Below are 22,451 nucleotides of genomic sequence, written 5' to 3'. Positions count from 1 at the left end.
TGGAGATAAAGCCTAAAGCATATATTTCTTGTATTCCAGTATCCCACTGATTACATTTTATAAATTAATTCTTAATTTTAAAATGTGGGTGAAAATCTTATCCAAATGAATTCTGTTTTGGTCCAGCCTCATTTTCTTTTGATTAGTATTTAGTGTTGGTACTTTTATGATTTTACATTAGTTGTACTGACACTTGCTTTCAGAAAAGAATCTTACCGCTGCAGTGTCATAGTTTTAATGTTTAAGAATAAGTTCTAGGTCATGTATTATCCCAAATTCTATTTTTTAAAAAACAAAACAGTACTGTAGAGGAATGTTAATTCAGAACATGGCTGTTCTGGCAAAAGATCACATCCAAAGACCTTCTAGGTCTGTGTGATCCAGCTGGAATACAAACATGACTTTAATCCAGGAGACAGAGGCAAACAGATCTGAGTTCAGCGCCAGCCAAGTATATAATAAGTATCAGCTAAGAAAAGCTTAGGTCCAGACGTGTGGTACATGCCTTTAATCCCAAAGGAAGATAAAGTTTGTAGAAGGAAGCACCCATGTTTGAAAGTGATGTCTAATTGAGTGACAGAAAGGGTGACAAATCAGAGAAGATTTGGTAAGATAGGATATACCCAATTCTCACAAGAGAAGAGAGGAAAGGGAAGCTAGTTAAGAGCAGTTTTACCAGGAAGATAATAGATGAGTTGCAGAGAGACAACTCAGGTGAAGGTGGAATGAGCCAGAAAATAAGAAGCCAGAAGATTAGAACAGATTGCTGTGTTAGTTTGAGGCCAAGCAGAGCAATTCTGTGCCGAGAGAAGCCAGATTCAAATAAGTCAGTTGGAAGAAGTTTGAACCAGAACAGCTGAGTTGAACCAGCCAACCCAGAGCTCAGTAAGTACAAGAAAGGGTGAGCTTAGTGAGCAGTAAGTGCCAGAGGCTGAAAACATTCTAGGCCTAGGTTAGATTGGATGGAGGCTAGAAGCTTCCAGGACTAGGCTTAGGTTAGCAGACAGAGCCAGTAAGCCTCCCAGAGAACAATTGAAACAGGTGAATAAAGCTCCTTTTACACAGACACACATACACACACACACACACACACAACGAAAGAAAGAAAGAAAAAAGGAATTATAAAGATAGTTAAATTGCATATACGTGACCTGGTGGTTAAGGGCTGCTCTTCCAGAGTCCCTGAGTTCAATTCCCAGGAACCAACCACATGGTGGCTTACAGCCATTGATCCGATGCCCTCTTCTGGCATGCAGATGTACATGGAGATAGAGTGCTCATACTTAAAGCAAAAGAACAGAATAAACACCCCTCCCCAAAAGCATATGTGTAATGAAGGACTTGTATTTAAAATATTATGAAGAATGTTATCTATTAGAAAAGATAGAAAATCTAAGGGAAAACTAACTTAATCAAAAGAGTGTGAGTAGCCACTCACATACAACTTCATTAATCATCAATGAATATAAATCAAAACTGGAGTGATAATGCCACATACGCTCCAGAAGAGCCACAGTGAAAGAGCTAAGCGCTGGTGAGAACATGAATCAGCTATTCTTACTCATGTGCTGGTAGAATAAGTCAGTAAAATGACTGAAAAAGTATTTGACATTGCTTAAAGCTGAATGTGCATACACTTGCATTGCAGTTCCTAGATAGCCAGCCCAGATGTGTATAGGTAGGGCTCTGCAATTTTCTTTTCCTAAACTCAAATTATTAACGAGTAATTTTTTAGCTCTAATGGCTAGCAGTAGGTATGCAAAGATCATTCACTTTTCTATAGCTTAGCTTTTTCTTAAAATCTAGCATGTATATAGGGAAGCTTAGAAGTCTTGAAGCTTGGCTTCAGCCCAGAAGCTCCTTTTATGTCCCTTCCAGTGCTAGGCTCCGGCTGCCCTAGCAGGCGAGGGCTACGCTCTCCTCATTCCTGGCTGGATGCTACTTTGTCATATACTGATAACCTTTGTCAGCTCTGCTGCTCAACACTGTGATGGGGAGATGTGTGTGTGTGTCGCTGCATGCAGCTGAAGTGTCTTGTTTTCACTGCTGTAGCCCACGGTGTGACCATGCTACAGCCAGTTTATATATGGTACAATGTCAAGTTTTCTTTTTTTCTGCCTTGTTAATTTATATCCATTGTCTACAACTAAGTTTCATTAGTAAGTCTATTTTTTCTTTTTCTTTTTTTTTTTTTTTTAAAGACAGGGTTTCTCTGTGTGGCCTTGGCTGTCCTGGACTCTTTTGAAGACCAGGCTGGCTTCAAACTCACAGAGATCCACTTGCCTCTGCCTCCCGAGTGCTGGGATTAAAGGCATGCGCCACTACGCCCGGCTTAAGTCTCTTTCTAACTGCTTTGTATATGTCTTCTTTAATTTTCTAGATAGATTATAAAGTATGTAAAGAAAGTAAAGACAGCCTTTTCTGTTGCTATGTGCAGTGTCTTATACAAAGTCTTTTTTTGGCTATACTGTTTTATTTTGTGCTGTATTTTTCTTAAATAGTATAAAATTATTTCTGGGTTATTTATTTCCTTGTTCCCTAGATATAACAAACTTTCAATTTAAAAAAAAGAAAGAAAGAAAGAAAAGAAAGAAAGAAAGAAAAAAGCATCAAGATGGGTGAAAAGAAACCAGAGCCTTTGGACTTTGTGAAAGATTTCCAGGAATACCTGACACAGCAGACGCATCATGTGAACATGATTTCGGGATCAGTCAGTGGAGACAAAGAAGCAGAGACTCTTCAGGGAGGTAGACTAATTTTAATACTATTGAAAAGTTCTCATTTGTAAGTGTAGTAACATTCATGTACAGCTTTCCGTTCTATGAACATCACTATCCATTAATGTAGATCATTACTTTCTTTTTCTAGAAAGATGCAAGGTATTTTCTCCCTTCTCTTAACATGCAGATTTTTGCTATGAGACAAAGATTTAATGTAATCTAGAGAACTGTACAGTCCTGTTACCCTTGTCTGTCCTTAATGTCTTCAGCTGATAGTCAATTCAAAGAACCCAGAGAATCTGTCCGTCAGGCAACATGAGTCAGACCTGAGCCTCAATTGGGGATCTCTGCTCTTAAGTGAAAGGCAGCTGGCCACATTCACCCATTCAGGAAGAGAAACTAAATTAGATGGAGCAAAGATTTGGTGAGCCTGCGAGAGATGAAGTTTCTCTAGTTTGTGGATCACATATACCGTTCTTAGCCTAGCTCAGTCAGCTGAGCTCCACCCATGGGACTCATCTAAAGCTGCTTTCCTATAGCTTGCAGTCTGAAAATTGCTTTGTACAGTTAGAAATGATTGAGAAAATACAAAAAGGATGTAATAACACATGAAAAGTATATGAAATTTAAGTTTTATTGTTCATAAATAAAGTTTTATTGGAACACATACATGCTTACTTTACATACTTCTAACTTGTTTGTACTGCTGGGGATCACCATCTATGCATACATCAGGCAAGTGCTGTCCAGTGAACTATTTCATCCCTAGATTGCTTATTTTCTATAGCTGCTTTTAGGGTACAGCAGTAGAGTTGGGTGTCATGATAGAGACAAAGCCCACCTGGCTTTAAGTGTTCACTACCTCAGCCTTGTAGAGAACATTTGTTGGCCTCTGACCTAGATCTTATGCGCTATGAAGATGCAGGGACTGGCAGCAGTGATCAGGTGTCACCCCCAGAGTTTTGTTAGGAACATGAGCATCGGGTCCTGCCTGCATCTAATAATTCAGTTTATTTTATTAAGATCTCCCTAGTAACTGATGCATACATCAGAATGTGAGCATGCAGGTCTTAGGAAAACGGTTGGAGAAAGGGAGACCACATGCAAGCCTGGTCTCTCCAATTGATTCCTTTTGGACCATGCTGGCAAAATGGTTTCTGCTGAAGGGCAGAAGAGAAGGAATAGGGTTTGAATTGAGTACATGAGGACTATGCCTCCTGGCGTCTAGCTGAAGTCCTGTTCCCATGAAGAAGGAGGAATACAAATTCCGCCTCTTCCTACAGTGTGAACAGATTCCAGGACTGGCATTCAAGAGGCCAGGGTGAGTGCCCACGTCAGCTCCTAATCATGAGTACCTGCTCCTTCTGCTTGTTTCTACAAAGTTTGTTCAGAGGAAGAACAAACACCCCACCATGTTAGTTCCTTACATTCAGAGCTCTCAGATAACCTTGTTTTCCTTGGTGTGCTCAATTAGAATGTTACGGTCCTGCACGTAACTCAGTATCTAGACACAAATAGCTGACTAAACAGAATATCCAATAATTGTTTTTAGAACCAAAGAAATTGAGTTAGTGTTTTAGACCTGTAGGAACTGTTAATTAAAAATGTTGCCATGACCAGTGTCTTAGACACTATACCTATGTGTGACTGTGATGTCAGACGTGACGAACTTTATTCCTTTCTGTTTTCTTCAAAAGCATGTGAGAGTTGGCAAAACTTACATGTAAATAATTTGAGGTCCTCTTTAAATGTTCTTAGAATATAATTCTACTTTTATATAAACTTTGTCCCAGTTTAAGAAGTCTGAATATTAGCTGGGCACGATGGTACACACCTGTAATCCCAGCACTTGGGGAGGCCAGGCAGGTGAATCCCTGAGTTTGATTTTTTTGTTTGTTTGGTTTTTGGTTTTCGAGACAGGGTTTCTCTGTGTAGCCTTGGCTGTCCTAGACTCACTTTGTAGACCAAGCTGGCTTCGAACTCACAGCGCTGCACCTGTCTCTGCCTCCCAAATGCTGGGATTAAAGGCGTGTGCCACTACACCTGGCTCTCTGTGAGTTTGAGACCAGCCTGGTCTACAAATGGAGTCCAGGACAGCCAAGGATACAAAGAGAAACCCTGTCTTGGAAAAAAGAAGAAGAAGAAGAAGAAGCTTGAATTGTTTTATGAATTAAGCTCTTCGGAAGGAAAGCTATCAGTTTGTGGGAGATCTTCGACCACTTGAGTCTAACCTGCTGAACTGAGTTGCTTCTGAGGTGCATGACTTCTTTTGCTTCTGCTTATAGCTGGAACAGATGGTGATCAAAATGGACTTGATCACCCATCTGTTGAAGTTTCCCTGGATGAAAACTCAGGAATGTTGGTAGACGGGTTTGAAAGGACCTTCGATGGGAAGCTCAAGTGTAGGTACTGCAACTATGCCAGCAAAGGGACGGCCCGGCTCATCGAGCACATCAGGATCCACACAGGTAATGGAGAGACAGCTGGGCAGGGAGAGCAAGGCCACGCGATTCTCACGGTTCCAAACATAAACATTTGTTGGGTAGTAATTCCATTGTTTTTACAGAGTACTGGCGTTTTAAAACAAATACTGGAAGCCAGCTTAGAGAGCTTGATCCTCCTGTCCATTTTCCTCCTTGATCTACATACTCTTTCCTTATTGTTCTGCTGTCAGGCTGGAGAGATTATTTCTAGGGTTAATGCTTTTTCTTTCTGTTCACAATAACCTTTACATTCTAGAAAAGAGAACAGCTTCTGTACAGTTGCAGAGTGCACTTGCTACACCCATGTCTCCTTAGCCACCCTTTTGAGAAAACCTTCCTAAGTATAAGTACGCTTGCCCTCACCCAAGCCCCGGTGCTTTTCCTGTGTGTTCCCTGTTCTGCGCCTCTTCATTACATCATGGTGGCCTAAAAGCTTCCTGAGGACATCCACAGATCTCTCTGTACCCAAAGGCCAGCTTTGTACCCTCCCCCACCCCCAGAGCTATCAGCATATCTGGAATGTGGTAGATACCCTGTCCTTGTCAGATGAATGTCTCTCAGTCTCACTTTCTAAATGGTAGTTTTACATATTTGAGAGTTTGGCTTTAAATAAAATTTGTCCCTCTGAACTAGAATAGGAAAGTGAAGAAGCCCTGGCAATTTCAAAAGGTATGTCCCATAACTCATATTTGGACCAGGAGTTCACTGTGATTTTGAACTTCCTAGTTTATATATAAAGATGGTTTTTTGTTTTGTTTTGTTTTGGGGGGGGGTGTTCTGCTTCTTGAGAAAAAAAAGTATTTGTGTATAGATAGATCTGTGTACATACACTTTGAAACATAATGCTGATAAGAATCTTTTTATATTTTATTTTTTTGAGGGGAATGAGTTAAAACAGGGTTTTTCTTTGTAGCCATGGCAGTACTGGACTCACTCTGTAGACCACACTGGCCTTGAACTCACAGGAGATCTCTCTGTCTCTGCCTCCCAAATGCTGGGATTAAAGGTGTATGCTATCTGGCTGATAAATCTCTATTATGTGGGGAATATTTTCCCCCCAAGGGCTAGTTGAAGCTATAATGGCTTTCATACTAAATAGAATCTAAATATTTATCACAAGTTGTTGCTAATGAATTCTTAAGCTTTATTTTAGTTCTTAGGTTTCTTTGCAGATTTTACAAGCTTATTATACAATTATAAATTTCTGCAAAGCATTTTATTTTTGTATCAGTTCCCACATAGAGTAGACAAACATGAAAAGTCTTGTAAATGAGCTACTCCTGCAGTTTCTCCCATTTTCTCTCTTACACAGGTGAGAAACCTCACAGGTGTCACTTATGTCCATTTGCATCTGCCTATGAGCGCCATCTGGAAGCCCACATGCGCTCTCATACTGGGGAAAAACCATACAAATGTGAATTATGTTCCTTCCGCTGCAGTGACCGAAGCAACCTGTCCCACCATCGGAGGCGCAAACATAAAATGGTACCAGTTAAAGGTACCAGGTCTTCCTTAAGCAGCAAGAAAATGTGGGGAGTTTTACAAAAGAAAACAAGCAATCTGGGGTATAGCAGAAGAGCACTGATCAACTTAAGTCCACCTTCCATGGTGGTCCAGAAACCAGACTACCTTAATGATTTTACCCATGAAATCCCAAATATTCAGACTGACTCCTATGAAACTATGGCTAAAACTACAACTGGTGGCCTGCCAAGGGACCCCCAAGAACTCATGGTTGACAACCCTTTGAATCAGCTCTCTACTTTAGCAGGACAGTTGTCCAGTTTACCACCAGACAACCAAAACCCCGCCTCCCCTGATGTAGTCTCCTGCCCTGATGAAAAGCCTTTCATGATTCAGCAGCCCTCTGCCCAAGCAGTAGTCTCTGCTGTGTCAGCAGGTATTGCTCAGAGCTCCTCCCCCACAAGTCCAGAACCTCGGCCATCACATGGTCAGAGGAACTACAGCCCAGTGGCAGGGCCGAGCAGTGAACCAAGTGCCCACACCAGTACCCCCAGCATAGGAAACAGCCAGCCAAGCACTCCAGCGCCAACCCTGCCGGTCCAGGACCCCCAGCTTCTCCACCACTGCCAGCACTGTGAGATGTACTTTGCAGACAATATCCTTTACACTATTCACATGGGATGCCATGGGTATGAAAACCCTTTTCAGTGTAATATATGTGGATGCAAATGTAAAAACAAGTATGATTTTGCTTGTCATTTTGCAAGAGGGCAACATAACCAGCACTGAACACAATCAACATTGTTCTCTCTTGGTTTGGCCTTTTGGGAGTTTGTAGTTTGCTCTTTAGTTTTGATCATCCCTAATAAGGTATCTGCTAACTTAAAATTTATACATTCTATTCATAAAATAGAAGTTTGAAGGTGACAAAGGGTTTTGTTAACTTTTCATAAAAGTCTGGTCAGGGTTATTTATACGTTAAGATAGTTAAATGCATTGATGTTTTTTTCATTTAGACCTGTGAGAGTTAAAGTACGGTCGTAATCTTACCGGGTGTTCGCTTTCCTACACTTGTCCATAGGACTCCCAGGGTTATCCATATTCTTGATGCTTCAGTATATACATTACAACTAAATATTCTTTCTACCATATTTCAAAATGGCACAATAAATTTCTCATAAAATCTTTTATAACATTTCAGTGTTTGTAGAGAAACTGCCTTCAAGTTTGCTCTTAGTTAAAATGCTATTTGTGTTCACATAACTTAAGTTGAATTAGTTTCACTATAACCAAAAACAGTAGTTATTTTAGTGTAATAAATTTTTCTCTCCAAGGGAAAATGTAAAACAATTCAAATTTAAATTATAAAAATGAAAGTGTTGGAAGCTGAAATTTCGGGCTAAATTGAAAGTTGTGTTTGGTATTTGAGATATCTATTCGTTAATGTCTACTTTAAACATGAAGTTTTTCATATATATATACATATATATACACATAATATATATTTGAGTATTTTAAAGCCACAGGTAACTATACTAGAGTGCTAGATGCCTTTTTCAATCTGAATCTTTCATTTAAATTCTGCATTCAACTATTATTGGTGTCACGTAAGATTGACAACCATACTGATTATTTTATTCTTCCTAGTCTTTGATGACCAAAGAGGAAGTGGAACTCATCTATCTTATTAAGATGCTTCAAAACAATCTCCAAAGTTTCCTTTTCTGCCTTTTGTACATTTATTGCCCGTAATGACCAAGAAGGATGGGTATAGAAACCCAGAAAAATGTGATAGAGGAAATAGCTACAAAACTGAGAACAAGCCCAAACAGAGCCTAATTCCCTCTGCAGAGTAGGCCGTAGAAGGTACTTTCTGTGAGTCCTCATGGACAGTGACAGTGGGGTAGTCACCATTAGTGGGAAAGGTTAAAGAGTGAAAGTTACTATAATGCACATTTAAATGTGACATTTAATTTGTTTATAGTTAGAATGGTTCGTTCTGCATAGGAAGCTGTTATTTTTGTATTGTGTAATAAGTAGTTTACTCTGAAGAGACCCTGGCAAAACAATAAAACATTGTCACTTACTGTTGGTTTCTGTGTACTTTGCAAATTTTTCATTTGTCATTTGGTTAATATCTTGAAAATATTCCTAATTGGCTTCTTAAAGAAATATCCTGTCAAGCATTTATTAACCAAAAATGGCCTCTTACAGTAAATAAGAGGGAAATATTGATGGTGTCTACCCATTAAGCCCCAAGTGCCCTGTTACTGGATCTGTGCCCTGCCTCCCAGTGCTAGAAAGCCATTCAGAGGGAGCTGTGCTTGCATAACTAGTCTTGGCTCATCCCAACTGCACTGCAAAAGCGCAGCACCAAAGACACTTTCTCTTGTGACTCTAACTTTCTAGTGTTTTTGGTCTGTTTCTTAAATCACTCATTAGATTAGCTTTAGTGCAACACTTTGCAATTATATAACTTGACTGTAATGCTTATTGACATCCCAAAAGAAACAGGTTGTGTTTTGGAAACTTTGCCATTTTTAATGTTTGAATCAACTTAAAGCAATACCCACAAACAGACAATGAAAACTTCCTGAAAGAGGAAGAAGCCCAGTGTGATGCTGCATACCTCTAGTCCCAGCTGCCTTGGGAAGCCAAGGCAGGAGGATTGCTAGAGCCCAGGAGTTAGTTCCCTGTCAGGCTGGGGCAACTCTGCAAGACGCATCTTAAAGGCCAAACAACCCGAAAGAGCTCTCCTTAAAGCCAGCTTTATCATCTATACATTCTGGGCCAAACAGTGACATGTGCATTTTGTTTTTCCTGACAACTAAAGATGAATGTGTTGAAGGTGCATTTCACTTTAAATATGGAAATGACTTTTCATAATAATTACAAACTAGAAGGAACAAATTCTAATTTTCCAGTAACATAAAGAGCACAGTTGGTCTTCCAAAGGTATTGACGCGTAAAAAGCTACAAACACTTCTAAATGCACTAAAATTTTGAAGCAAATCTACCTTAGAAACTGTTTTGAAATTGTACTTTTAAAGATTTAGGATTTTGCTTAAATATTCTGAGTTAAATTCTGTTTTAGGGAAGATGTTACGTTCTTTCCTTAAATACTAAATATGTTCCTCATTTTATTTTTAACCAAATGTTTTATAGAAATGAGTTGAGAGAAGTTTAACGTGCACTATTTATAGTACTTTGCCATTAACAGGCAATGTTCTGAAACTAAATTTATTTTTGTTCAGTGAACATGAGTTTAGATTTTTAAGGTTGGTAATTTATCTCCACTAATATTTTTTTAAGAAACTGTGAAGAGATTAACAGGATAATTTTATTTTAGATTTTACTAATGTAGTGTGTAGCTACAACTTCTTGACATTCAAGTGAAGACTAGACTTTCATTTTGAAATTTTTCCATTGGGTAGTTCCAGTGCTGTTTCATTTTAGAAATGTGTTTGCCATTCATCTGCAGAATTATTTGACAAAGGGAATATTACTAAAAAACAAAAAACAGGTAATTCTCTTAAGTTCTGCAAAAATACTTATAAAATGAAGAATTATTAGAAAAATTTAAATTCCCTGCTAAAGACGTTTTCATTAGTCTTAGGGAGTAGGTATATGCTTATTAGAACTTGTTTTTGTTGAAACCTGGATGTATGGAACATGTTTTCTATGCAAGGTATAAATCTTGCTTTATAGTTGTAAGTACATTACATTGTTTAGGGATCAAGAAAGCAGTTTAATGCTGAAGTAACTATAGTATGTAGTTCCTATTGTGAATAATGCTTTGCTTTTGTAATGTATAAATAAAAAATAACACTTTCTAATGACTTGGTTTTTTGTTTTTTAAAACTAGAACCAAATTTTTTTTTTTTTTTTTTTTAGCAATTTATGACACATAAAAATGTTATAAAGGATTTTATGGCTGGCTAGTTTGAATTTCTAGAATCTCTTATGGAAAGAGTTATTATGAGTTTACAACAAAAGAGCTCTAGATCTAAAACTCATCCTAATTGCTACAATTTGAATGAGAAATGTGCCCCACAAGCTGCTCTAGTTGAACAGTTGGTGCCTTTGTTTCCGAAGGGTGTGGAACCTGTGTGTGTGTGTGTGTGTGTGTGTGTGTGTGTGTGTGTGTGTGTGTGTGTGTGTGTGTGTGTTTTGTAAGTCCACCACCCTAGGGCAGGTCCTGAAGGCTTACTCTGACTCTGGTCTAGAACTCTTTGCTTCCTTGTCCACAGTGTGAGAAACAACAGCCATAGTCTTCTGCCACTGTACACAAAGCCAGTCCAGTGGCTGTGCCTTCCCCACGCAATGCGCAACTCCTGAAACTGAGAGCCCAATTCAACCTCCCCTCCTCTAAGTGGTTTTTCATCAGGCATTTTGTCATAGTTCCATGCCAGTAACTAACCCATTCCTCTTTATTCAGGCCAGTTTAGGTGACACTGGTGAGGAGGGCTGCCTCTTATACTCAGTTAACTATGTCACATTTGACAGGTAGCTCACAGAAGTAATTTCTGGCGTGCAGAACGGAACTTTTAGAATAGGCATCTTGGATGATTTTTTTTTTGTATTCAGAATAGCCTTTGGCAGTTCCTAATATTGGTCCAGAAAACACCCAATCATACAAAATGGTGTATTGTTACCCAAATCAGACATTTGACTAGAAACAGAGAATTTAATGTTGCTGTGAAATGTACATCTGTACAATAGCATCTCTCTTCTCACAAAAAGAAGAAATAACATCTGGTAAATCAGTGGTTGGCTGAACGCACAGGTGTTTTCTGTTTCCTTGTCTTAGATCTTCCAAAAAGTCTGCTTTGAGCTTGTTAAGTTCTTCTGCTAGACGCTTCAAGTCATTAAGAGGCATCTGCCTATCTAAAACAAAACGTATTCTCAGATTATTCCTGTAGATCAGTCTGGGCTGCCCACTGCCATCAGTCATATGATTACATCAAACAGGACAGATCCCCCAATAAACAATTAGCTGCATTATAATGATATGTAGACAAGAAATTACATTGATGTGGTCTAGAAAAGTCATCTAAAACAACAGTTACAGGGAGTTAGGGTTAGTATTTGCTCAGAAGTATATGAGTAGAAAAAGATAAACTCTGGTGGCACTCAGAGGAAGGACAGCAGGCTACCAAGAAGAGACTTTTGATACCCGATAAGCATATACAGGGGGAGGAGGTCCCCCTCAGTCACAGACAGGGGAGGGGAGTAGGGGGAAAGCAGGGAAGGAGGAATGGGAGGATACAGGGGAGGGGATAACAATTGATACATAATATGAATACATTAATAAAAAAAGAAAAAAGGTAAACCTGAAAGGGTACATATTTTAAAGATTTTATTTAATATTATGCAATGAATGTTTTTCATGTGTGTGTGTGTGTAAGTACTACTGGCATCCCTAGTGCTCCTAGAGGCCAGAAGAGGGCACAAGATCCCCCATTACTTGAGTTACAGATGGAGCGAACACAGGTCTTCTCCAAGAATAACAAGTGCTCTTAACTGCTGACTGACCCATCTTTCCAGCCCCATAAAAGGATGTTTTTACAGATTCTCATTACATAGCACTGGCTGGCCTGGAATTTGCTATGTAGACCAAGCTGACCCTAAACTCACATAGATGGCATGCTTCTGCCTCTCAAGTGCCGGGATTAAAGACTTACAATACCACAGAAGGCTAATTTTGAGCCAAGATGCCTAATTTACTATCTTTTGCTTTGAAAAATAAACTGACACTTTGGTTTTTTGACACTGATAAATAATACATTTGAACAGTTGCCCCAAGCAACTTTCTGTGATGATGGAAATGTTCTACCAGGCATGGCCATATGGATAGTGTTACCGAGCATCTGAAATTAGCTTTAGTGAGCTACAGCTTATCATAAATATATCCCATTGAAAATGTAATGGCTTAGCTTGCATAGTGGCATATGCTTCTAACCTCAGTACTGGGGAGGCAGAGGCAGGTGGGCCTGAGAGTCCACAGCTACTTAGAGAGTCACTGTGTCACTGTCTAAAAAAAAGAAAGAAAAAGGAAAGAAAAAATGGTTTTTCGATTAATCAGATATATGCGAGCATCACCAGTCAATTTTAGAACTTTTACATAACTTAAAAGCAAAGCCTGGGTCCTCTGACATTCACCCTTCTCAGCCCTATTTCCGTTTCCCAACCCCCGACCCCTGTCTGTCCTGTCTTGATTTCCCATTTCTGGACGTTGATGTGCACTTTCAGTTTGGATGTTTTCAAGGCTCCCCATATTCTACCCTGTATCAATAATCTAGTTGTATTTATAGCTAAATAAAATTCCATTGTATGGGCAAACACATTGTATTCACCCACTTATCAGTGATGGACAGGTGGGTTGTTCCCACCTTGTGGATGTTTGTAGTAGTTCTGTTGTAAGTGGTTTTGTGTCAGCTTTATAATTTTTCCTCAGACCTGTTGCTGTAGAACAGAGTAGCTGGGCCACATGGTAACACTAGAAGAGTGGCCTGGCTGCTTCCAAAGCAGCTGCATCATTTTATGTTTCCACCAGAAGGATGTGAGGGCTCTGATTCAGCCACGTCCTCAGCAAGCCTTGGACCACTTCCTCATTCGGGCTATTCTACTGGCTGTGAAGTGGCATCTCCCATGGTTTGGATCTGTATTTTGCTGTTATTTAATTTTAAACAACATTTTCACTTGACTATTGGCCATCTCTGTGTCATCCTTGGAAAAAAAGATGTCTACTTAGATATTTATCCATTTTTAAATTGGGTTACCTGTGTGTTACTGAGTAGTAAAGATTTCTTTATATATTTATATACTCAGGTTTCTCATGAGACGTTTGCAAGTGTTTTGTCCCATCTGTGGGCTGTCACTTCCATTTCCTTGATGGCAGAGGAATGGAATCTTTTTTTTTTTAAATCAAGTCACATTTAGAAACTAGCACCAAGCCAGGCATGGTGGTGCACGCCTTTAATCCCAGCACTGGGGAGGCAAAGGCAGGTAGATTACTGTGAGTTCTAGGACAGTCTGGGTCTACAAACTGAGTCCAGGACAGTCAAGGCTAACACAGAGAGACCCTGTCTTGAAAAAACAAAACAAAAAAACTAGCACCAACTTCCCCGCCCTCCAGAAAAGTCTCTACCTTTCCAATAGGTGAGAATGGTGAATGATTTGGGCATAAGACAGAACACCAAGAGGCAAAGAGCTTAAGAAAGAACTACTATGACTTTTTTGTTTTGTTTTTGTTTTTCCGAGACAGGGTTTTTCTGTGTAGCCTTGGCTGTCCTAGACTCACTTTGTAGACCAGGCTGGCCTCGAACTCACAGTGATCTGCCTCTGCCCTCTGCCCTCTGCCCTCTGCCCTCTGCCCTCTGCCTCTGCCTCTGCCTCCACCTCCCAAGTGCTGGGATCACAGGCGTGCGCAACTATGCCTGGCTTGAAAGAACTAGAATGATTTCTGCTTTGTTCTACTTATGATGCCATTTCTGTTCCAATCCTCCGTTAGACTTTTTTGGATTGTAATTCATAAGTGAGTGGCAATGGATGTTTTTCTAAAGTGAGAAAACAAAACATTCCATTAAATATGGGGATGTGTTTCTCAAACTTGTTTCCACATGTGCTTATACACTATATTACCCATGGTTTACAATATAAAAATCTATGTGTGCTCATGGATAAGGAGTTTGAGAAGCATGGCATGGTTAATATTCTGTGCCCTTTTCAGTGCCCTCAGATTTTGTGAAGGTAACAGTAAAGGCAGGAAAGTGTAACAGCAAACTGGAATCAGAATTCACTTCATCCCAGGTTGCCCCCAAATTTAGCAGCTGCTCAGCTCTGGGAAAGTTCCTTGATTCACCGTGAACCTCCATTTCCCATTTATAAAATGCACCCACCTTCATGATTGACTATAGAGTACAAAACATTTAGCACATCAAAGGAGTTAAATGTCAGCTGCTGTTTTTCTTTTTAAAACAAATTTTAAACATAGCAAGGAGTTAAAATATTCAAGACCAAAAGCAACTATTGAAAAAAGCTATAATTACCACATATCTGAAATATTAGTACTTCCTTTTAAATATTATTCATATTTAATAATAACAGTGACCTTGTTCAAATCCCATGCTAGTCTGACCCCTGACCCTGGACTACCCCTAACCAGCCTCTCTAACACCCTAGTTACTCTTAAAAATAAATCTACCCCTTTACATATATTATAATTAATTACCTTTGTCTGTCTCCTCACTAGAATGTTCTGCTACCTATTGATTCCCTGGTATCTAAAAAAAAGGTCTAGTGAAAAAAAAGAGGACCCTCAGGAAAAATAAGTTAAATGGGTGCATACCCATTTTCAGGGGATGGGCTAGCTATGTAACCAAACAGCAAATGTTAAACTGAAATGCTGGTGTAAACTCTGGTATAATAGATCTTTCTGGTGTCAAGGAAATGCCAGCAAGAGAGGTCTCCCCAGCCCCTAAAGAGCACAGAACTAGTCAACGTACCTTTGGCTTCTTTCATTGTCTGAGAGACGGTTCTTCGGAGTGTCTCATCGGCTTTATGGAGGATGTTAGTGGAACATGTAATTCTGTCTGTCTCCTGTGCAATACAGACATTGTTATCGGGAATGGCCAAGGGATACACTCATTTGAAGGGACCAGAAAAAAAGCCATGGTGGTTTTGTATGAATCATGTCCAATTGTAAAGTGGGTGTGCTGGTGAGTGTGCACTAACTGGCTTTGTAGAAATAAAAACTTCCTCCAACCTATATGTAGTGTTTCTGTGCTCTGATGGTGTAAACACTTGCACCTTTGTCCATTTTAAGTCACCAACGTAAGGTTCCAGCATTTCTGAACATTTACCATGGGGCTTTGACTAGCCGGCATAGGCCCTCAGCAGCTCACTGACCGGATGTCAGAAGCCAAAGGCTGGTACAGTGCAGTTCTGCTAACGGACCGGTTTTTTTTTTTTTTTTTTTTTTTTTTTTTTTTTTTTTCACTTTTGCTATCATCAGCTCAAAAGGTCTCCCTACAAAAAAGTTACTCCTCATTTGCATCAAGTCCTACTTGGAATATTTACCTTTTGTTCCGTATTGTCCTCAACACATTTTATGGGGTTTTCCAAAGCAGTAAGCATCAAATCGGTCACCTCCGGGCTGCAGAGAAAGTGAGATAAAGCATAATAAATCTTCCCCTACGACATTTGCCTTTTTAAAGAAGCTGGTGTTCTGAAAAAAAAAAAAAAAAAAAAAAAAAAGCCATCCTATTACATTTGAACTCAGTTCCTATTCTGCCTAGCCCTCCGTTGTAGGTGCCACTTGTATCTGGTGTTTGCTACTTTGTGGGTTCTCTCTTCTTCCACCTTTAAACCCCCTAACACTAGATAGAGAAAAAAAGGACAGAGAGGAAAGGAGGCAACATTATCATTAGACTACTTCCTGCATTGAGTTCCTTGAGGCAAGTTTGGTCTTCACCATCAGGATATCTGACGTCTTTATTTCTTTACAAAGGACTACTTAACAAACTATGACCAGTGGCGCACACTCATCGGGACTCTAGCATTTATACATCAATTCCAAACATCACACACTCACACAGAAACTAACTGCAGCTGGCAAAATCACACTCCTGCTCGAATGTGAGGCAGATCATAGTCAGCTGCTGCAAAGCACCCCTGTATCCCCATAGCTGGGATTAAAACAAAAACATTCATGGAATATTGCTGTGTTTTGTTTGGTTTAAAAAGAAACCAAAATTGCAAAATTCTCACTACAACCTAGTTAGGCAACTTTAGCAAGATGGCCAAAAGACAGTGATTCTCACTACACTGCCTAGTCAGCGAGCAACACCCACACCCAGTGCTTGGATTACAGATGTGAGAAGCTACACCCAACTTCACATATCTGCGCTCAGGCCCACTGCAGCATTTTAGCATTTTAAGCACTGAGTTATCTCCCCCATTATGTTACATTTGTTGGAGACATTACAGTTTGAACAGCTAAAAGTAAGCATTTATGGGCTGGAAAGATGGCTCAGAGGTTAAGAGCACTGGGCTGCTTTTTCAAAGGTCCTGAGTTCAATTCCCAGCAACCACGTGGTGTGGCTCATAATCATCTAGAATGACATCTGATGCCCTCTTCTGGCCTGCAGGTAGGTGTACAAGCAGGCAGAACATGGCATACATAACAAATACATCTTGGGGGCAAAAAAAGTAGGCATTTATAAAGAAACTTAGATTCAGATCTCAGCTGTTACAAGTTTGGTGACCCTAGACAAACTAAATTTTCTGTTTAGTTTGTTCCTCCACACTCCTCAAGGCTGTGGGAGAATAGTCAGTCCCATACGGTTAAGCAAGTTTTACCGGGCACCTAACACGAGAGCGACAAAATGGCTTAATGTAGGGTACCTGGCCTCCAAAGAACATGCTGAACTCTGAATTACTAGGCTGTTGTGCTCCCAGGCATTTTTCTCAGGGTTGGGCTTTTCCATCTTTCTCTCCATGAGGAGGATGGTCTCATTAGGCAGCGGCTGCAGTCTCTCACTATTTCTCTGCAAACACGTTTCCAGGGGACAATCTAGAAAGAGCTGGCAGAAGCCCAGTGAATCTGAAAACAGTTTTAAAATCACCAAATTACCAGCCTGTCTCTCCAGAAGTGTGAATTAATTTATACTAGTCCCAGATGAAACAGGAAAAACTCCACTTGCAATGCTAAACACCCACTTTAAAAATTAAATCCATAAAAACCCAATCCAATCAGAATCTCACAAAGGCAGCTGCACTTTTGATATGCGTGAGTCAATGTTTCCATGCGTAAGAAACAAATGTTTTAATTACATTTCCGAGCCAGTTGGTAGACTTCATATCTCATACTTTGGTAATAAAAGTTGTCATCTAACACCAAAAACAAAGGTCTAGAAACAGCAGGTTTAGCCAAGAAGTGGCAAGGCTGGGCCTCAGGTGCTGTAGCAAAGATCAGGTCCTGTTTTTTAAAGCAGGTTATAAAATCTTCCCACACGGCTTCCGTCTTGTTGGGCGGGGCAGACATCTGGGCCCCACTAATGAGTGCCATGAGGAAGCATTCCAGGTGCTTTAGCAGTTCTTGCCGAAACATTTTCCATTGGGATGACTACAAAAACAACAGCAAAGAACTGACATTAGGCTTTGGCCAGCATGCTGGGCATCTTGTTTTATTGCCATTCTGTCCCCATTTCAAATTTCAACTCACAGTACTGAACCATTTGCTGTGTTCAGCAGACACACTTTGCTTCTCATACCATCCTGTCTTCATAGGTCCTGCGCCCTGTCTCCCTGCAATGTTCTCCATACCCTCAGAGCTGTTTAAAGCCATCTCAGACTCTCTCGTGTAGAAGGCAGTCCAAGCCCTATTCTGTACACAGTCCCTACTCCAGCAGGGCTTCCATCAGCTGGGTACCTATGTGCGCCTTCATCTCTCTCCTGCTAGGTCACCCAGCCTCCAGCAGAGAGGCTGACACTTGACAGATGTTCCAGAAACATACTATAAGTGAATGATGAGTGAGGGAGGGAGGGAGTGCATGAGAATGGAAACCCTTTACTATATAGGAGAAGAACAAGGGAGCCATAATCAATATCCTGTTGAATTATCAACCACCTAAGATGTAACAAGGTCGGTTTGTCCTTGAAATGAGAAGGGACACCTGGCAGCACGATGAGTCAGTTGCAAGATCCTTTGGTCAAGCCGGGAAGAGCTCTGGCTAACCGCTGGTTGTGAGGTTGGAAAAGATGGCAGGAACAGATAGGAGCTTGGGAATATAAGTGACCACGGACTGTGAGGGGCGGAGAGCAGACTAGTTCTGAGGTCAAGGCTGGAGCGGAGACAGAAGGGCAGGACGGGAGTCCCTCCGTCTCATCCACATAACAGTAGACAGAGAACCTCACTGAGAAGGAAATCCGTGCCACTTCCTAAAGGGTGGAGCTTTTCTAATCAGTGACCACATGAGACCCGTAGGGGGAAAGTAGAGAAATATACAGTAATGAAGGTGAAGGAAAAACATTCCTTATAAATAACTTTTATCTTTCTCCAAAGTGGGGACTCCCAATTACAATACTGACCCCCTCCAACCAAAACAAAACAGTGGCTATATCCTGATGGAAAATACATTGTATCTTTGTATACAAATATCTTTTTTTAAAGATTTATTATGTTTCCAGTATGCATCAGATCACATTATAGAAGGTTGTGAGCCACCATGTGGTTGCTGGGAATTGAACTCAGGACCTCTGGAAGAGCAGTCAGTGCTCTTAACCACTGAGCCATCTCTCCAGGCCTGTATACATATATCTTTGTATGGATTTACAGAATGGAGTCCTCCTCTTCACCTCTAATTCATGTGACTCGTCTACACTCAGGCACTAAGCATCAAGTGTAACCATTTAAAATTTCAGAAGACATTTGCTTTAGAGTAAGTATGCAACTGGAGACGGGACTCTAGTCTGCCAATGTGAGCTGCTTCCAAGTGCTTCTACAAGCAGGGAGGGGGGCGGGGGGACGGGGTGCACCTCACTGGGGTGTAAGTGCAGGGATTAATAAATTATTCCATCTGGCTGTTAACCAAGATAGCACCACCTTTCCCAAAACTAGTGGCAGCCCAGGCTCTTCATTTGGTAAATTTTTCCTGGCGGGACCTAGCAATTTGGTTATTTATCACTTGTAATCTTTATTCTCATGGGGAGTTCCAAAATGGTACAGTGCTCCAATCCTACAAAATCTGGTTTCAAACGGCAATAAGCAGATTTAAAAAAAAAAAAAAAGATTCCTTCGTCTCTGCCCTAGACTCTAGGAAGAAACACTCCCAGGGATGATTATTATCAGGAGGTATGTGACTAGGACATCCAACTTGTACACTAAACTCAAAACTTGATTCTGCCATAGAGTTCTCGGAGGTGACATCTGTAGTCCCAGATACATAATACGAGGAATAAGGATGATCCTTGAGCCCTGGAATTTGAGACTAACCTCGGCAACATACCTAGGCCTTATCTTAAAGTTCCACTGCATAGAATATGCAATATGTGAACGTACCAAACTTGCATAAACACCTCTACAAAGCATGGCCCTCAGCCCCGTACAGTACTAGTCCGAGACATAGGTCTACAGAGCGGAGCTAACCAACTCCCCTGGTTTCCAGCTCCCATCAGGCCTCCCCTCCCACGGAGGCACTTGCTCGGTCAGGATCCATCCAGGGCGGTTCGCTGTCAATCACACACGGCCCTACCGCCTGTGCCGAGTCTGCACACCCCCAGTTTCCACCCGGTGCTGACCCGAGGCTGTGTGCCAGCGCTGTCGGGAAACGCGGGGGGCAGCACATCGTCGTAGGAGAGGACTCCCGTGGCCCAGCCCTGCTCCCGCCGCAGACGGAGGGCCAGCGCACGCGCGAAGGTCGACTTCCCGGCCGCCGGCAAGCCGCAGAGGACGCACAGTCCCAGCTTCGGCCACCGGTTGCTGCCAGTGGCCCCAGAATCCGCCACCGTCTTCATGGCCCTGCAGTGGTCTCCACGAACCTTTTGCGCACGGTGCGCACGCGCAGTGCCCCAGTACCGTGCCGCGCCCTCTGGCGACACTGAAGAGGAACAAGCGAGGATGTGGGTCCGCGGAAGATGCCTTGCTCCTGGCAGCTTCTCGGGTCGCCATCTGAACTTTGTGAACGACAGGGGTATCAGCTGTCCCTGACACTAGTACCCTAGGTCACGGAGTCATTGGCGCTTCTTTTCATAACTCTGAACACTTTTTAAGGATTCCAGAGTTGGGTTTACTCCCGGTAGAATCATTCATTCCCTACCTTCCACCCATCCCATTCTTCCCCCACCCTCCACCCTCCACCCCCACCCCCACCCCCGGCACCCTTCAAGCCATTAGGACTTCCTTTTTGGTTTCGTTACGATAAGGTTTCTCTGTCCAAAAGAGACTTGAAACTTATTAAAGAAGGCTTTGAAAGATAAAGTGCGGGAAATCAAATAGCAGGAGACGAGGCGAGGACAGCATATTTCTGCTCTTCTTGGACTTGATGGATGTTGAGTGGTTTTTTTTTTTTTTTTTTTTGAGTCCTGGTGCCGCCAGGCGGCAGCAAGTGAGAAGAAATAAAGACGGGAAACACATATCCTTATCCTCATTGCTTGCCAGCAGAGAACACAGGAATTATCGATAGCGGGTTTTTTTTGTTTTTTTTTTTTTTAAGTGGTAGCGAGCTTGGGAGGTGGGATATAATCCCAGCGGTAGGAAGGCAGACGAAGGAAGAGCAACGTTTGAGGCCAGCCTGTTCTATATGAGACCCTGTCTCAAACTCCTTACCCCTCCTAAAAAAAAATAAAAATAAAAATAAAATAAAAAAATTTTAAAAAGCAAACAAATTGTGGAGACCTACCAAACAGGAAAAAATTTGTGGGTGAGTATGGTATAAGAAAAAGAAAGCTGGATTCTATTTTGACTACTTTTATGGTACTTTTTACTCATAAAGGATATGTTCAAACTGTGGTCAACACTTAAGGATAGAATCAATGTGTACTGAAGTGAAATACAACTGAGACACTGAGGATGTTTTGCTGCACGCCTCTGGAGGTGGAGTTTCATGGCAAGTTCAAGGCCAGCTTTGGTACAAAGAGAATACCAGACCAACCAGAGCTACAGTGTGAGACCTTTCCCCCAAAAGACCAAGCCAAAAGAACAAAACCAAACAAGAAGCAGAATCCAAATGATAATCTGTTGCCAGGTCTGATGTAATTTATGATTATAAAGTGCGCACACATTCTCAATCTCTCTTTCGGATGAAGATGAACAGCACCGAATTACCCACCCACTTCCTTTCATGGTTCGTCATCAGCCCAATACAAAGGCATATCCTTAACCATTCACTTTTATCCTTCATCCTCTGTAGCCACACAAGTTTCCTTGCTTTCTCAGACAACAAAAATTATTTGGGGAGATTATATGCATAGAATCAATTAATTTAAAAAATATCCTTTATTCTTGAGAACTCCACACAGATATACAATGTGATATGAATGTGTCGCCACCATTGTCTTCCTCTAACACGCCTACATGCCCCTCGATGTGTCTCCCTCCCACCTTCATGCCCCCTTTTTTTGGTTACTCATTGAGTCCATTTTAATATAGTGTTTTAAGAGCAGTTTGGGGGTGGGGGGACAGGAAGATGGCTCAGTTGATAAGAACACTTGATCTGAAAACATGAGTTTAAAGCCCCAGCACCCACATCAGAAGGTGTGAATGGTAGAGCTGTTTGTTGCTGTAACCCAACATTTGGGGTTAGAGACAGGTGGCCCCTGAGAGCTGGTGCTGTGTGAAACCCTATCTCAAGGCAATAAGGTAGAGATCCAGGGAGGAGATGCCTTCCTCTGCCCTCTGCATGCACATGCGCAGCTATATACACCCAGTCACACGCTTGTACCATGACAGGATGCCATACCACCCCACACAGTTTTAAGGTTTACATTGAGGTTCAGTTTTGAATTGTATATTCTGTCGTTGTATTTTAAAGTCATAGCAATAAAACCCAAGGCTCCACAGACTCTGCTGACTGAACAATAATGTCCAGGAATTATCCAGGATCCGTCTTGAAACAGTTACAGATTTAAACAATTATTGACTCCAGATCAGTTTCACTGCTTCAAAACAAAACAAAACAACAGAAAAACCCAAAAACTAAAAAACAAAAAAACCTGTGTAGTTTACTCTCCTCTTTCCCATTAAAGTAACAAGAAACACTGTTTTCTACTCAGATAATCTGTT

The 22,451-nt window shown here is 41.1% G+C and overlaps 2 protein-coding genes across 3 annotated transcripts; one reads left to right on the top strand and one right to left on the bottom strand.

The window, feature by feature from the left end:
• The first annotated feature begins 2,581 nt into the window (after positions 1 to 2,581).
• Ikzf5 (IKAROS family zinc finger 5) lies at positions 2,582 to 8,146 on the top strand. Its single transcript, XM_051145443.1, has 3 exons — positions 2,582 to 2,747; positions 5,006 to 5,188; positions 6,516 to 8,146. Exons 1-3 carry the CDS (start codon positions 2,615 to 2,617, stop codon positions 7,454 to 7,456), a joined length of 1,257 nt encoding a protein of 418 aa, XP_051001400.1. The 5' UTR covers positions 2,582 to 2,614; the 3' UTR covers positions 7,457 to 8,146.
• Positions 8,147 to 11,283: 3,137 nt separating this feature from the next.
• Pstk (phosphoseryl-tRNA kinase) lies at positions 11,284 to 20,228 on the bottom strand. Of its 2 annotated transcripts, none has more exons than XM_051145441.1 (6): positions 19,970 to 20,228; positions 17,504 to 17,795; positions 17,075 to 17,273; positions 15,749 to 15,824; positions 15,175 to 15,268; positions 11,284 to 11,554 (listed from the first exon to the last, which is right to left on the bottom strand). In XM_051145441.1, the coding sequence occupies exons 1-6, from the start codon at positions 20,183 to 20,185 to the stop codon at positions 11,355 to 11,357; spliced, it is 1,077 nt and encodes a 358-aa protein (XP_051001398.1). In that variant the 5' UTR covers positions 20,186 to 20,228; the 3' UTR covers positions 11,284 to 11,354. The 2 variants fall into 2 exon arrangements, with proteins under 2 accessions (XP_051001398.1, XP_051001399.1); XM_051145442.1 differs by having other exon boundaries at positions 11,383 to 11,550.
• Between the last annotated feature and the right edge of the window lie 2,223 nt (positions 20,229 to 22,451).

Source organism: Acomys russatus, chromosome 5 (genome assembly GCF_903995435.1).
Source record: "Acomys russatus chromosome 5, mAcoRus1.1, whole genome shotgun sequence".
Taxonomy (NCBI): domain Eukaryota; kingdom Metazoa; phylum Chordata; class Mammalia; order Rodentia; family Muridae; genus Acomys; species Acomys russatus.
The sequence above is the reverse complement of the archived record's forward strand: the minus strand, read 5'-3'. Positions and strand labels throughout refer to the sequence as shown.